General features: G+C 44.4%; 1 protein-coding gene across 2 annotated transcripts; it reads right to left on the minus strand.

The window, feature by feature from the left end:
• PI31 (Proteasome inhibitor 31 kDa) lies at positions 1-11,955 on the minus strand. 2 transcript variants are annotated; one of them, XR_013313774.1, is made up of 7 exons: positions 11,741-11,955; positions 10,947-11,099; positions 9,174-9,253; positions 6,854-7,024; positions 6,522-6,674; positions 1,132-2,097; positions 1-1,026 (listed from the first exon to the last, which is right to left on the minus strand). XR_013313774.1 is itself a non-coding variant. In XM_077661750.1 (7 exons), the coding sequence occupies exons 1-7, from the start codon at positions 11,948-11,950 to the stop codon at positions 44-46; spliced, it is 906 nt and encodes a 301-aa protein (XP_077517876.1). In that variant the 5' UTR covers positions 11,951-11,955; the 3' UTR covers positions 1-43. The 2 variants fall into 2 exon arrangements, 1 of the variants encoding a protein (XP_077517876.1); XM_077661750.1 differs by having other exon boundaries at positions 1-98; positions 2,014-2,097.
• Positions 11,956-13,608: the final 1,653 nt, after the last annotated feature.

Genomic DNA, 13,608 nt, shown 5'->3' on the forward strand with positions numbered 1-13,608 from the left:
TCCAGAGTCATAAAATTGTTTATAGAAAACAATTATAGTTGGCTCAGCTGAACATGTCGTCATAATCCGGCGGTGGTGGGAGGTGGTCCGGATTTGGGCTGTTGAGGAGAACGAAGAGAAGCACAGTTGTGCATTAGTAGCATGCTTACGAACAACAAACTAAGAGCAGCGTCGTGCATTACTCCTGTTAGCCTTGGCAGTCTAATTCACTTTTCCAATAGACCAGATACTGTATTTACTTGTTTAATGAATCCACTCCTCAAGTTTGTCGTTTTCTAAACGTTTTAAACGCAGTGCAGGCCTTGGCAGTGTGCCAAGATGCTGCGCTCTATTAACATCATGGCATGATTATCTTCTGACTAGAGCTCCTCCAGCTTGGCGTGCCCGGAAAACTTGGCGGAGCACCAAGACTCTGTGCACCCTGCTGTACCTGTGCATGCTTAGAAAGTCGGCAAGAGCTCCAACAATGGAGAGAAGCACAGCAGTTTAAACTAGAATGCTCAAAAACAACCTCTACACAGAAATGCTATGTAGGAGCAGGACCTTTTCCCAAGAAATTTGGCAAGCTCGAGATCGGAAGCGAAAATGCCTAACCCCTCTCGCACCACAGTTGACACACTTAAACATTTGCGTTACACACTCGTAACCGTGCCCCGAATTTTTTTATCGCTTTAAAAACGCGCACCTGGCCGTCAGGGCCAGTGTTCAGCATGTTTGCTTTATTTCGCTGCGATTTCAGAGCGCCGTCAACTATCGCAAAATTGTTGGATCGCCGCCGTGATACAGCACACACCCTTAGAAGCAAACGATGCTAAACACCGGCGACACGAACGTGGCTAACCGCGTGCTTTTGTTGATGATGGACAGGCGGACGTATGATATGGAATTCTGACTAGCAAGAAAAATCTGCCGTAACATTTCTCCCTGTGTAATGAATCCTCCCCGCAAACTGATGTCAACTCTTCTGGAAAAAAAAGTGGGTTCATTAGCAAGTAAATATGGCATTTTACACACAGAGATGAGATTCTACTGACTGTTCTTACAGTTAATTGTTTATTTATCTGCTGGATTTAGGCAAACACCATTACATGGTGTTTGCCTAAATCCAGCAGATAAATAAACAACTGTTACATGGTGTTTGCCTAAATCCAGCAGATAAATAAACAACTGTAGGAACAGTCAGTAGAATCTCATCAGTGCATAGCAGAGAGCAATATGCAAGAAGTATGCACTAAGCAGTAGTACATGAAAAAGACAATGATAAAAAACAACAATAGTAGTTATGCAGAAACTATTACATATGAGTCTTGATTCCCCTGAAGAGACAAAAAAAACAACATATTTCCGACCACTAAGGCCTTGCAGCAGGGACGATAGCATCAAGCGCACGTCGGATGTAGAGCCAGCATATCGTACAGGTAACACAACATGAGCCATAAAGGGGCCCAAGTGTCATTAGCCTGCCTGTTCTCTAGTATCAACTGCACTCCAGCTCTACAGCTCGCACAAGCTGCATGCAGTCAATCAGAAATGCCCAGATGGTGTCCTGGAAGGGCCATCATTGCAGCAGGAAGACAAGCGGCAGATTATGAATACTCAAAAAAACACTAAAGACAACATTCACTACAAGCGTTTTCCTTGAACCATGAAATAAAAAAAAACACAAACTTGCCATGCTATGCAATTGTGTGGCATTTGAAAAGTGTGTACATTACCTGGATATATCTAGGTCCTGGTATAGAATATGAACAACAATCTCATTAGCCAGGAGATTAATGAGGGAGGTTTTTGGGTACAAAATACTACTCAAAAGCCAATTGTGCTGGAGAGTTTTCCATGCAGCCATCGCCGTAAAGCAAGCTGCACCTTGCTACTGCTGCCAAATACTTGGCGTCCATTCTCATGACACTGAACCTCATGGGTTCCCATTGCAGCACAACAGCATGGAAATGCTAAAGCAGATACTGTTCAAGAACAAAGGGCAGCAGAAGGAAAAGCTGTAACAACACTCACACACTGAACCGCATGGCTGGGCCTGGCACATTTGGGCGTGGTGGCCCAAAGGGGTCGAACCTGGCCCCAGGTGGAATGGATCCCCTGAGTACAAATCAAGACACAAGTGCTTGGTATGCTCAACAAGTGGCGTGGAAAACAGGTCACCGAGGTATGAGTAGCTTCAAGTTTTTTTAATGCAGAAGCATTAGCACAAAAGCCGGCATCCTTCGCCGTCTATGGCACAAAAATCCTCAGTGCTGTCGCTATGCTCTCGCATGATGTCAAGAGTCTGGAATCTGCGAGATAGTGACGTCTACAGCAAAGAAGAAAGAATAAAGTCCCTTCTGAAGGTGAGGGGAATTGAACCAAGGACCTTCAGACTGCGAGGTGAGCATGCAACCCATAGGCCATAGAACCGTGTTGCTTCTGAACAAATAAAGGTGACCCTAGTGTATGTGTTTCCTTACAGTAGGTGTGTCAACTAGAAATGAGGGAATCTGTAATGAACCTCACACCAGAGCTCACGACGAGACAATGATTTCACATTCAAAGCATGTAAGCATTTTTTTTAATGTTGAGCATAGTAGGCAACAATGAAAGCACCATGTCAGGCTTAAAAAATGCCAAAGAAAAACCCCATTCCATTTTGTCATTAGTAAAACTCAATTCTCTGGCTCTTTCTGGGAAGGAATGTTGATGTTTGTCTTGCAGCAAAAAGCAGATTTATTGCCGAGAGAATTGTTTAAATTTTTTCCCACCATTCAATTCAAACTTGATATGTCTATACCGAAAAGAACTGCACAATCGCTGTTTTGGAGTGAGTAGCGGAGTAGTCTAGCCTCTGGGACCCACATCCAAAAAAACCAATGCACAATGCTTATTTGCAAATTGTGCAGGTGATATCAGTGCCTACATCATTTATTGGCCTTTTCTAGCTTGTAAAAGCTTTCAAGTGAAAGTAGCATGTTTGTTGCTTTAGTACATCTATCAATTCATGCCAACTTCAACGACTTCATTTTGTCCTCGGTGTCCTTTTAAAAGTAGGCTTTAAGAATTGTAAACTGTGGGGTTTAACCCTTTAACCACCAACCTCCGAGCTGTTCTCTTCACGGGAGGTTGTACCAATACCGCCAATGATGAATGACATTCATCCAGCCCAATGCTGCAGTGCTCTCACCACCAATGACTAGCCACAGTAGAAAATCGTGCGGGCTGTATTTTTCTAAGCTAGAGGGAAGTAGTCTATGAAACTCACTCTGCGCCTTAGCTTGTGTTTTAAGGCTGACAACAGTCATTTCTGCCAAATATGAGCAAAATATTTTCGCAATTTTTGGCGAGTTTTGTGGGAATTAATTTGGTGGTTAAAGGGTTAAAGCACCGAAGTGGCACACGGGTTATAAGGACGCCGCAGTGAGGGCTCCGGAATAACTCTGACCACCTGTGTGGTTTTGTAATGTGTGCTAACACTGTATAGCACACCAGATTTCTTGTATTTTGCCTCCATTAAAATATGGCTGCCGTGGCCGGGACCAAAATCTGCGACCTTGGGATCAACAGCCGAACACCAAAGCCACTGAGCCACCGCGGAAGATCTATAAGCAGATTTTAGAAGCTGCACTGAGTGGCACAAACAGTTACCTCCACTGTTTATCATCGAAACTCGTCAAAACAGCCAAAATTTGCTTGGTTCCATTCCCTCAAGTCTGCACTGTTCTTCGAACATGCCAATACAGCCCACTCGTCACAGGCTTTTCCAAGTTTGTAGGATGAAGCCTCCTTACAACGCTTGACTGCATTTTCCCCATTTTTGGCAGTTTTTTTTTTTTTCAAGAGAGGGGGAGAGAGAAATTTTACAGCCTGACCTTCGGATAATTTGGGCATTTCTTTTGGTCCTTTGAACTCTGAATTTGTGAGGTGTTACTACCCATCATATTATCTTTGGTTGTCAGACGTGTCAATTCATGGATTTCATCTTGTAAACTCATTATGTGTGACCATATTATAGCTTGCATATTGTTATGCTGTCTAATCAAGCACTATATATGTCTGTGCATGTCATGTTTTTTTTTTGTATGGTGCTGAGTCAGTCTAGATTTGTTTATTGCAGTTGAAAAGACCACATCCCATAGTGTAAAAGACAAAAGATTACAACATAGATTACAACATTTGCCTATTTATCTTTGTCTAAAATCTTATTTCATAATGAAAAGATATCTCTGGAGAAGCAACCTGGATGGGCTACTTAGGTCACAAGCCCTTGTAGCATCGTAACAACCTGCCCATCGGCTTTTCAGCAAACTGACCAGTGTGGAAGGTGGCAGTTAAATTAACGATTAATTGCAAGAGGTTGCTCAGGAAGAGCAACCTGGGTCGCAAAAGCCCCAGCAATGACAGCACCTGCACCTCGGGGCAGTGGCACATCACTTAACCACTGGACTACTTTGCCAGGAGTGGTATGCGCACTCCCAGGGGATCTATGGATGCAATGTCGAGATTAACGCATTAACGCTATCCTGCCACAACCTTAGGAAGGAGTTTAATTGTCACTTCCAATTTTTTTCATATTCGATTCGTATTCGAAAATTTCATTATTTCCACACCTTTAATTAACACCTTCCAGCCCGCGCCTATTCCCATCGACAGCTCGCTATCGATGGTTTCAAATTCGTATTTTCTCGCTTTGGAAGTGCTCCTAGACAGCTACTGCCATCCAGTGGGTAAAAAAAGAACCTTTCTTTCAGTTTTGCTTTGCGTCGTTTTTTTTTTGTTGCGCGACTGTTTTTCAACCCCATCGGAGTCACATGACTGGTACTCGTTGGTTAAATCATGGCGTCGACGTCGCGCCCCGCAGCTGCACGAAAACGTCGCGTTTCCACGGAAATTGGTGCATCTGAGAGCTCGTTTTTGCATGAGAATAGCAGCAGTGATGACTGAAAAGGCGACTTTGGTTCATCAGACTTTAGCACGGACAGTGAAACTGTGTAAAACCGACCCGGAACGCCAACAGCCGTGCCCCGGTAGGTTTCACTTTCTCCTCTGAAATGTTCTGCTTTTGCTGCACTGATTGGAAGAGATCAGAGTGTTGTGAAGGTCACAACTCTTATCTGCAGGTTGTCAACGTCTTTTGGGTGAGATTGCTTGCTGCTAGCAGCACAGAGAGTCGTGTTTTCGGCTAGAAGACAGCCAGGCGTCGACCTCGCCGCTGCGCGCCGGAGTGCCGCACTACACTTATTCAGAGCCGTCATTTCTTCCTCCTATTTTTCACCGCGGAAATCAACAGTGATATATGCAGGAACACGAACAAGTATGCGTGGATGCATATTCTGAAGAAACCGTCCTACAGCGAAAAAGATGGATCTTGGCGAGAGGTCACTCCGGAAGAGATGAGAAACCTCAAGGGCTGCAGCACATGCCCCAAAAATGGAAAAATACCAAAACTGCAAATTGTGCTATGAATAAATAAAGGTCGAACAAAAGACAAATGTTTTCTGTGAGACATGTGCGGAAAACCTCTGTTTCCCGGCAACAAGGGACTGTTTGCGCGGTGGCATGATAGTTGGTAGATTACTGTGTCCTTGCCTACCTCAGCGAATAACACGGAAATCTGAAATTTGCTGCAGTGTTGCATCAGTCCCTGTTGTAAAAAACGTATATCCTGTTTTTTTTTGTTTTTTTTTTTTTGTGAAGAAACTGATGTTTCTGTGCTTTTTCTCTTTGTGAATACAAATTTTTTCCGGATAATTTTTTTTATCAGATACTCAATAAACCTGCTGATTAAAACTTATACCAATGCGAAGAGAATTTCCTCCTTTACAAATTGATACTAATCACTCCTGTATCAAGCAAGTTTTGTTAAAGAAAAAATATATTAGTGACACCACCCAAACAGCACCACTTTTCCCGCGGGCAGGAAAGTGCTTTAATACATATGAAAAAATCTTTACATACCTATGTTGAATGACATCCTGCCAAGCTCAGTTTTTCGTGAAACATTCCCTGCATTGACTAGCTATGATAAAAAGAAAAACACCCCAATTTCGAAATGAAGCCTGCTAAATAGCCTGCAACAAATGAGTCAATCCTAGCTCAAGCACACCCTCAGAAAAAGCTCCAAGTTCACTCCACATAACCACAAGGACTCACAATGAGATAAAAAGCTACATGAGGGTACTGCCTTCACCTCATTTTGAGTGGATTGACCCAGCAGAGATGATGGTTGCAAAGTCACATTGTGAAACTTTAAGCAATGGAAGCAACACTTATCAAAAAATATTGCAATAGTAGGAAGTGGTCAGGAATGGATCCTAGGGAATGGCACAACAAAATGCAACAAAGACGCCCCTTGGTTTACCTAACAGCCATGATGCTCATCCGGATGTGCTTCTCTGCACCCACATGCCAAAGCTTATCACATTATCAGCCCCTGTTTTTACAGCTGCACAGCGCCATTCCATCAATTCGTCTCAGCTTGTCCATGACTGTACAACAGCAAGTGTCGGATGCTCACAGGCAGTGTGTGAGCTCACCTGGGGATGCCAGGGATGCCCACACCGGGGTCCGAGTGGTGCGGGCGTGGCAGCTGCCGGGGGTCCATGATCATGCCACCACCGCCAGGTGGCCCATGGTAGAATGGATCCAGGTCTCGCTGGCCCAGCCGTGGAATCTCTTGCTGTGGAGTCCTGGAAAAGGAACAATGTTTATGAATTCCACCTGTAACTTCACCTGACACTTCATATCAGGGGCCATATAGATCAACCCACAATCATAACAGTAGTGAACACAGAGAACAGAAGGTTAACACAGTGGCCAGAAGATGTGCCCTAAATAAACTGCGAAGAGAAGAGAGTGCCGAGCTTACCACTCGATGCCGGGCTGCCTGCTAGGGATGTGCAGGGGATTGTTCTCCTGGGACACATTGCGCGAGGCCTCTCGCGATGCCGAGGCCTGGCTGGAACTGTCTATTGTCTCCAGAGCAGAGACCACCTCCTGGCTCAGCTTGGACACCAGGTCGTCCAGGTTCTTGTATGCCCTGCCCAAACACAAAAAAGGTCTCAAGGAAGCTGCAACAGGCACTATGCAAGCGTCCTCGGACGTAAGTACTAATGAGGGGAATGTCTACTGGGATAGTGTGCTTGTGGCTAGCATGGGACAGGGAGAATTGGACAGGACTGGGAGAAGCTACTATTTTTTTTTTTTTATTTATGAAATACTGTGGACACTAAGTCCAAGCAGGGTGGGCGTACAAGTGAGCGAAATAATCTATGTATCTACCAATGGAAGAAATCAAGCTGATGATGATGACAAGTGCTGCGTTGCAAGCACATTTGTCGACACCTTCATCACTAATTAATCCAGTACAAAACATTATCGAGCTGGTTAGGATAAGTAACACCGATCCCATCTTTTCATTTCAGATCAACCAGGCTTGTCTGCAACTTACCTTCAGGATCTCGAGAAGATCTCAAGGCCCCAATGGGGCCTGAATGAGACTCCTGCACACTTTACAAGAAGATTTTCATGACTGACAAATGCAAGTGCACAAGTCCCCTAAAACCAGGTACTAATTAAGTAATGCATGTCTTCATCGAATCGCAACAACACCACACACTTGCAATTAGACACAGTACACCTTTTTATCGCCTTTCTACATTTCTAAGTAGTTTGCTTTTTCCGAAACTTCTCTAGCAGCCATCTGTGTGCTGGTGCCAACTGTTTGTGAAGTCTGAAGAAAGCTGGCCAATACAGCCAAGCCCGGATATACCAAACCCAGATAAATCTAATTATATATTGTTTATATCAAATGGTCAGGATATACCCTTGAAATCCCGTGCAAAAAGCATAGCACTACTGTTCACGCTTATCGAATTCGGGCTCAGGGGAACATCAGATATACCAAATGGCGTACTGCGCCCCTGCAGGTGGCGCTTCTAACAGTGCTCTTCGTTCACTTTTCGCGTGTGAAGACGAGCTGGCTGTGCAGCCTTGGGCACCTGCTGGCAGTGCTGGTGCTGTGAAAACTCATGACGAGGTGAATGCAGAGTATGCTTGAGGGTGGCTTTATGTCCCTCATACCCATTCTCCGTGCTATGCCACTGTTGTGCAGTGAAGCCAACCTAACTAGATATGACTAAAGCTTGGAGGCAGCGCTCGCCTGTTGTGCTCCTATGTCGAAGGCGCAGCGGAAACCAACAGTACCTTAATTCTGATGATGTGATTCTGTTTCTAGTGTGCTGATAACAGGACTAGATATCTTATGATAGGTGGTGGCTAGTTCCAAAGCACCATCCCCTGCAGCTTCGAAGTGGAGCAGGCTAACAGTAGCAACGCCCGGCGAGCAGAACACTGCCAGCAATCCAGACAAAGGCAACTAGCTGCAAGAAGCGCACCACTGATAAGCTGGTCTTTTGCCATTTTTTTTATGTATCAAATAATGAGTAGAATATTAAACTACCCTTTTGAGTTCGGTGTATCTAGGTTAGACCGTAGCCATTTCTGACAGACATGTGAATACGTTTCAAAAAAAGATGGCAGGAGGCACAATCTACAGTATACACCAATCTACTGCACAGATTTATGTGCTGAATCGTTTTAGGACACCTTCCTGAGCCAAGTGAACCAATAATATTACCTAGGCACTAAATGCACAACCCGATCAGCTGTGTTGCAGATTTTTCTGAAGGCATAAAATCACTTGCTGGTACACCACTCATACCACACAATATGCATAGCACACAAGGCATCTATGAATCATCCCAGTAAGGAAGTTAGGGCCAGGCACATTAGGAGGATATATTATGAAGAACAAATGCACTCGCAGTGGTGCAAGCAACAACCTCTGGACTCCATTTCATACATCATGAGCAACGCTGTCAAAGCTAACACACTTGTTTGCGCTGCCTGCATCCGCGACCAAAAAGTAGAGCGTCTCTTGTGGTGAGCGAAACATAGTGAATCCTTTGTCTGCAGGCTTACTACATGACACATTTGTCACGAACTTATCAAATGGACTCTTACTGCTGACGTCACGTTGTACCTTTCTCGTGCCTTAGATCACTATGGCACAGAACAAGTGCGGAGTAACACGCCTCCCTTTATTTTTTCGTCCGGACTACTACCGTACCTTTCACGGCGTTGCACGTGATGTATGAAACGGAGTATAGAGTCTGTTCTACACACACCTGGACAATTCTTCAAACTCGCCCGTCGAGAACTTGTCTGTGGTGACGTTAGTCGAGGCTGTCCTCTCCTTGCGGACGTTCTGGTAGAAAAAAGATTGAGCCACAACAGAAACAATAAGCAAAGTAAACCTCACGAACAGAAGACTGGTGTAATGAAATATCAGCAGGCAAATGTCCTGGCATTGCTAAACAATGCTAATGCAATTTTCCATTTTAATGTTGGTTGAGTTTGCAGTTATGTAAACTAAGTTTCAGGTGAACTTAAGGGGGCACTCGGGACAACTCCATCCAATTTTTATTCTTTCACTTCTTCAGGACATGTTGATGTCTGTTTGGTAGCAAACATATTTATTGCTCAGAAAATGTGATTTCATAATGAAAAATTTTTGCCCACCACCAGTCAATTCAAACGCATAACATCAAGGCTGAACAACGAACCCATGATCACCGTATGGGAGTGAATAGTGATGTAACCTGGCCTTAGGGATCCACACACAAAAACTCTCTTGATGTCATTAGAGTTTTCTTACAAAAATGGAAGATAGTGGTAACACTTGTATTTCACTTTTTGACCTTCTCCAGTTCACAAAAGGTCCATTTTCAGTCACCGTCCTTAGAAGGCGGTAGCCTATCGGTACAGGTCAACTTCAATTTGTCCTCAATCTATTTGAAGCCTTTCAGTTACTTTTCCTCTTCAAACATGGTTTTTCCAATACTGCCAAAAATGTCTAAAATGTCTAGAATGTCTTCAAAAGGACACTAAAGATTTCATGTTCTAGTTTTTTCCCAGAAACTGGAGTGCTCACCGTTTCGGCCAGGTCCACATCATTTCATATTTATTTAGATACATTCCTCCATGATGCCATTTGTATTTCTTGTACCCACACTGGAACTGGTGATATTATCCAAGTTACAACCATAAGTCTTTCGGGAGAGATTTGGGATCGACTTTGGAGGACAGCTTGGTCACGCTGGCTTCGCTAAACAGCCAGTCTCTCTAATAAAAGTCAACATACTCTCATTACACACAGCAGCTTTAGCGAGTGCCAATGAATTAAACCTTGGCTTTCCTGCATTTCACAAATGGAAATAAGTTCTGATGCACAGAGAAAACCTTTTGATATACCCTCAAAGGCCTCACTCGACAGCATTTAACAATTACAATTCACTTGGAGCCCTGTCCCCTTAACATAAATCACACATGAAGTCAGCGTGGCAACAGTGTCCTGAAATATCAAGTAGTCTTCAAAACATCTAATTATGAAAAACAAAAAAGTTATGATACAACTGCACTAAAATATCTGTGACCTCAGTATCCTTAAGTACACAGTAAAGTGCAACTATAATGAACAGCAAACAGCAGCAGCCTTTTCAGGCAACAATTAACCGCTTCAATAAGCATATGACAGTAACAGTTGACAGTAACTACTCTTGTGCTGCTCTAGTTACGTTTACATTATTCGCTTTCGAGATCCCACTTCAGTGGTGCACAACGTGGCCTCATTCTGTATTTTACTCCTGTGGCTGCACTGGCCCACTTTTGCGAATTGGTGGTAGCAAAGTTGGAAGATGAAAATATATGGTGCACAATGCAATATGTGGGCCCGTAATAGCCTGCAGTGACCTCTTGATAACATGGCCCACTACTGAAGCATCCCAGTACAAAATGCTGACCTCAGACTTGGCTCTGCTTATTTGTGCTGTTCATTTGTACTGTTAGCCAGCCTGCACTGCCTTAGCACTCTCAAGCTGTTCACTAGCCCACTCACTTACCAGGACATTCACCAGCAGAAAGCTGCCCGACGGAATAACCTTGAGGACGTAGCGCTCAGAGCCCTGGGTGGAGGCATAGCGCAGGGTGTACACTGCCTGGTTGTCATTCCAACCGGCAGGCAAGAGCTCCGTGCTCTTAGGTGGTTTGCTCCACTGCAACAGGGCGCCAGAAAGGGCAAGCTTAAGTCACCTCCGTGCTCACAACTTGCACACTTCTCCCCTCAACGGACAAGCGAAGCTTCTGCCAAACAGCGCGATCATCAAAAATAAGGTTACTAATCATTGCCACATGCACGACGATAGTGGGCCCGACCTGCCACCAAATAAGTTCAGGAGTACTGACAGTTCGCGGCTAGTTAGCGTTGATTTTTGTAGTGCACAAAAGAGCAAGATAGTATATACGGTACATTTGTGCCTGCTTGCACTGCAACTACTTACGCCAGTCACATAAGAGAAAATTTACAAAACTGGAGTTTAAAACTGCGCATCGTGACTGCGATGCATTAAATACCCAAATTTAGCGCCAAATGCTTCAAGTGTTGAACTGCGAACTGCACAGATTTGTGCTACCAGCGAATGTAAACAACACTCCGAAACTCTTCGGTTGCAGTGCCCACGGGGGCGTATAACAATAGAGAGAACATAATTTGAATCCGACGCTGCTAGCAGGCTTGAAATACAGTGGATTTCGCACTGGGGGAAACCGTCTTCATGGACTGACAACACTACGACGTCCTGATAAATGAGGAAAGCGCAACGGTCGAGTGCAATGGAGGACAACGTTTTGTACTTACGTCTTCCCCAGTCCCTTGGCAACGTTTGCCGCTTCTCACTAGCAGGTAGTGCACCAGCAGGACGAGCGCATCGCTCTTGGACTTGAAGCTGTCTTTGCAGGCCTTGTACAGCAGCTCCAGTCCAAAATACTTGTCCGCACTGGACTGCGGCGCTATGCCGGTGCCTGACATAGCGCTTTTTGCAATTTTTGTCTCCTTTGGTTTCGGCATTGGTTTCGGCCGGCTAGTGCGCCGTTCCGTTCCAAATGATAGCAGCGGCAGCGCCCTCCGTGGCAACTGGCAACCAAAAATTTAAGCACGCGATTTTCACCGCTAAAAGAAGAAAATATTCCGTCAAATGTAAAGTCGAATGGTAATATATATTTTGACTTATGTGTTCGTTAAAAGCTTTATATACTGTATTTACTGGACGACTACAGAACCGAAACTCTTTAGCAAAACTGGAGCGCAACTGACGCGCAAGCCGTGCGCGAATTAAAAATGCTACTGATACCGTTTGTTAGAGGGGGCGTCTCAGTCGCAATTATTGATGCTACATTTTAAGAATAACAGAAATTTCGCAAAACGAAAGGTAGTAAAATTTAAAAAAAAAAAGTGCTGAGAGCTCAAAAGCAACCCTGCCACAACACTTGGTAATTTTGCTTTGCCGAATAACAGCGTTAATTATTTTTATTAAAGCAACCGGCTTGCTGTGCGAAAAAAAGAAGGAAGCGCGCTACATCATTTCGCGATTTCGACCAACTATTCTTTCCTGTTTTTGTGAGGGTTCATATGACAGACACATCTTGAAAATTTTCTTTTCGAAATAATTGCGCTAAATTAAAAAAAAATAACTGCGCTGAATTAAAAATGCCTCTCCGAGTGGATGTTGGGATGCTCTACATAGATAGCTGTTGGCATGGGCCTTTGCAGGACAAAGGCTTCTCTTTCTCTTGGAATCTAGTCCGTAACCATTACCGATACTCGGTTATCTTGCCTTCGCACTACATATGCCCTGCCCATCTAACAGTCTTGATTTTGGTTACGATGTCCTTAGCTCGCGTTAGTTCCCAGACCCACTCTGCTCCTCTCTTATTCGTTACACCTATCTTTTTTTTCGTGGCTCGCTGCGTCGTTGTCAATTTAACATTTTTTCGTTAGTCTACCTTTCTGCCCCGTAAGTGAGTGCCGTTAAGATACTGCAATAATATATTTCTCTCTTGAGGAATATCGATCACTAATTCGTGATCTGAGAGTACCTGCCGAATACGCTCCACCCTTATATATTCTGATTCTTCGTTATTTCCCTCTTGTGGTCCGGATCTGTGGCTACTATCTGCCTTAAGAACATGTATTCCCTTAACACAATGCCAGCGCCTGGGTACCTATCGTAAACCGCTGTTCCCTTTGACCTTCCGATACTGTCGAACATTAGTTTTCTCCATATTAATTTTTAGACCTACCGTTCTACTTGGTCTGTATAAGTGTGGCCATACCTTGTAATTTGTCCCCTGAGCTACTTAGCAAGGTAGATTACTAAGACATTATCCATTACCCTCTTATCCCCAACTGTTCCCAATCCAGGTCTCTGAATACCCCCAGTAAGCACGCGATGAATAGCATCGGAGAGATCGTGTCCCTCTGCCTGCCACCCTTCCTTATAGGGATTGCATTACTTCCTTCATGGAGAGAGAGAGAGAATAAACATTTATTTGTAAAAAGGAGACCGGAACGGATTGTGGATGGGGTCCTCAGTCCAAGACTCCAGTGGCTTCCGCCGACGCTTTGACGATGGCGACTGGCGCCTCCTGGTCTTGCAGGGTGCCGCTGGCCAGCGTCACCTCCCACTGCTCCAGCGCCGCCTTGTGCGGCTTTAAGTGGTTCGATTT

Source organism: Amblyomma americanum, chromosome 4 (genome assembly GCF_052857255.1).
Source record: "Amblyomma americanum isolate KBUSLIRL-KWMA chromosome 4, ASM5285725v1, whole genome shotgun sequence".
In the NCBI taxonomy this organism is placed as follows: domain Eukaryota; kingdom Metazoa; phylum Arthropoda; class Arachnida; order Ixodida; family Ixodidae; genus Amblyomma; species Amblyomma americanum.

Bases quoted from the DNA above. Each gene is read 5' to 3' on its own strand.
- PI31 (XM_077661750.1), bottom strand. From the start codon at position 11,950: ATGCCGAAACCAAAGGAGACAAAAATTGCAAAAAGCGCTATGTCAGGC. The intron at 9,254-10,946 runs GTAAGTGAGTGG...TTTTTCTACCAG, and splicing joins TTCTGCTGGTGAATGTCCTG to AACGTCCGCAAGGAGAGGAC. The intron at 99-2,013 runs GTGAGTGTTGTT...TCTCCTCAACAG, and splicing joins CCAGCCATGCGGTTCAGTGT to CCCAAATCCGGACCACCTCC.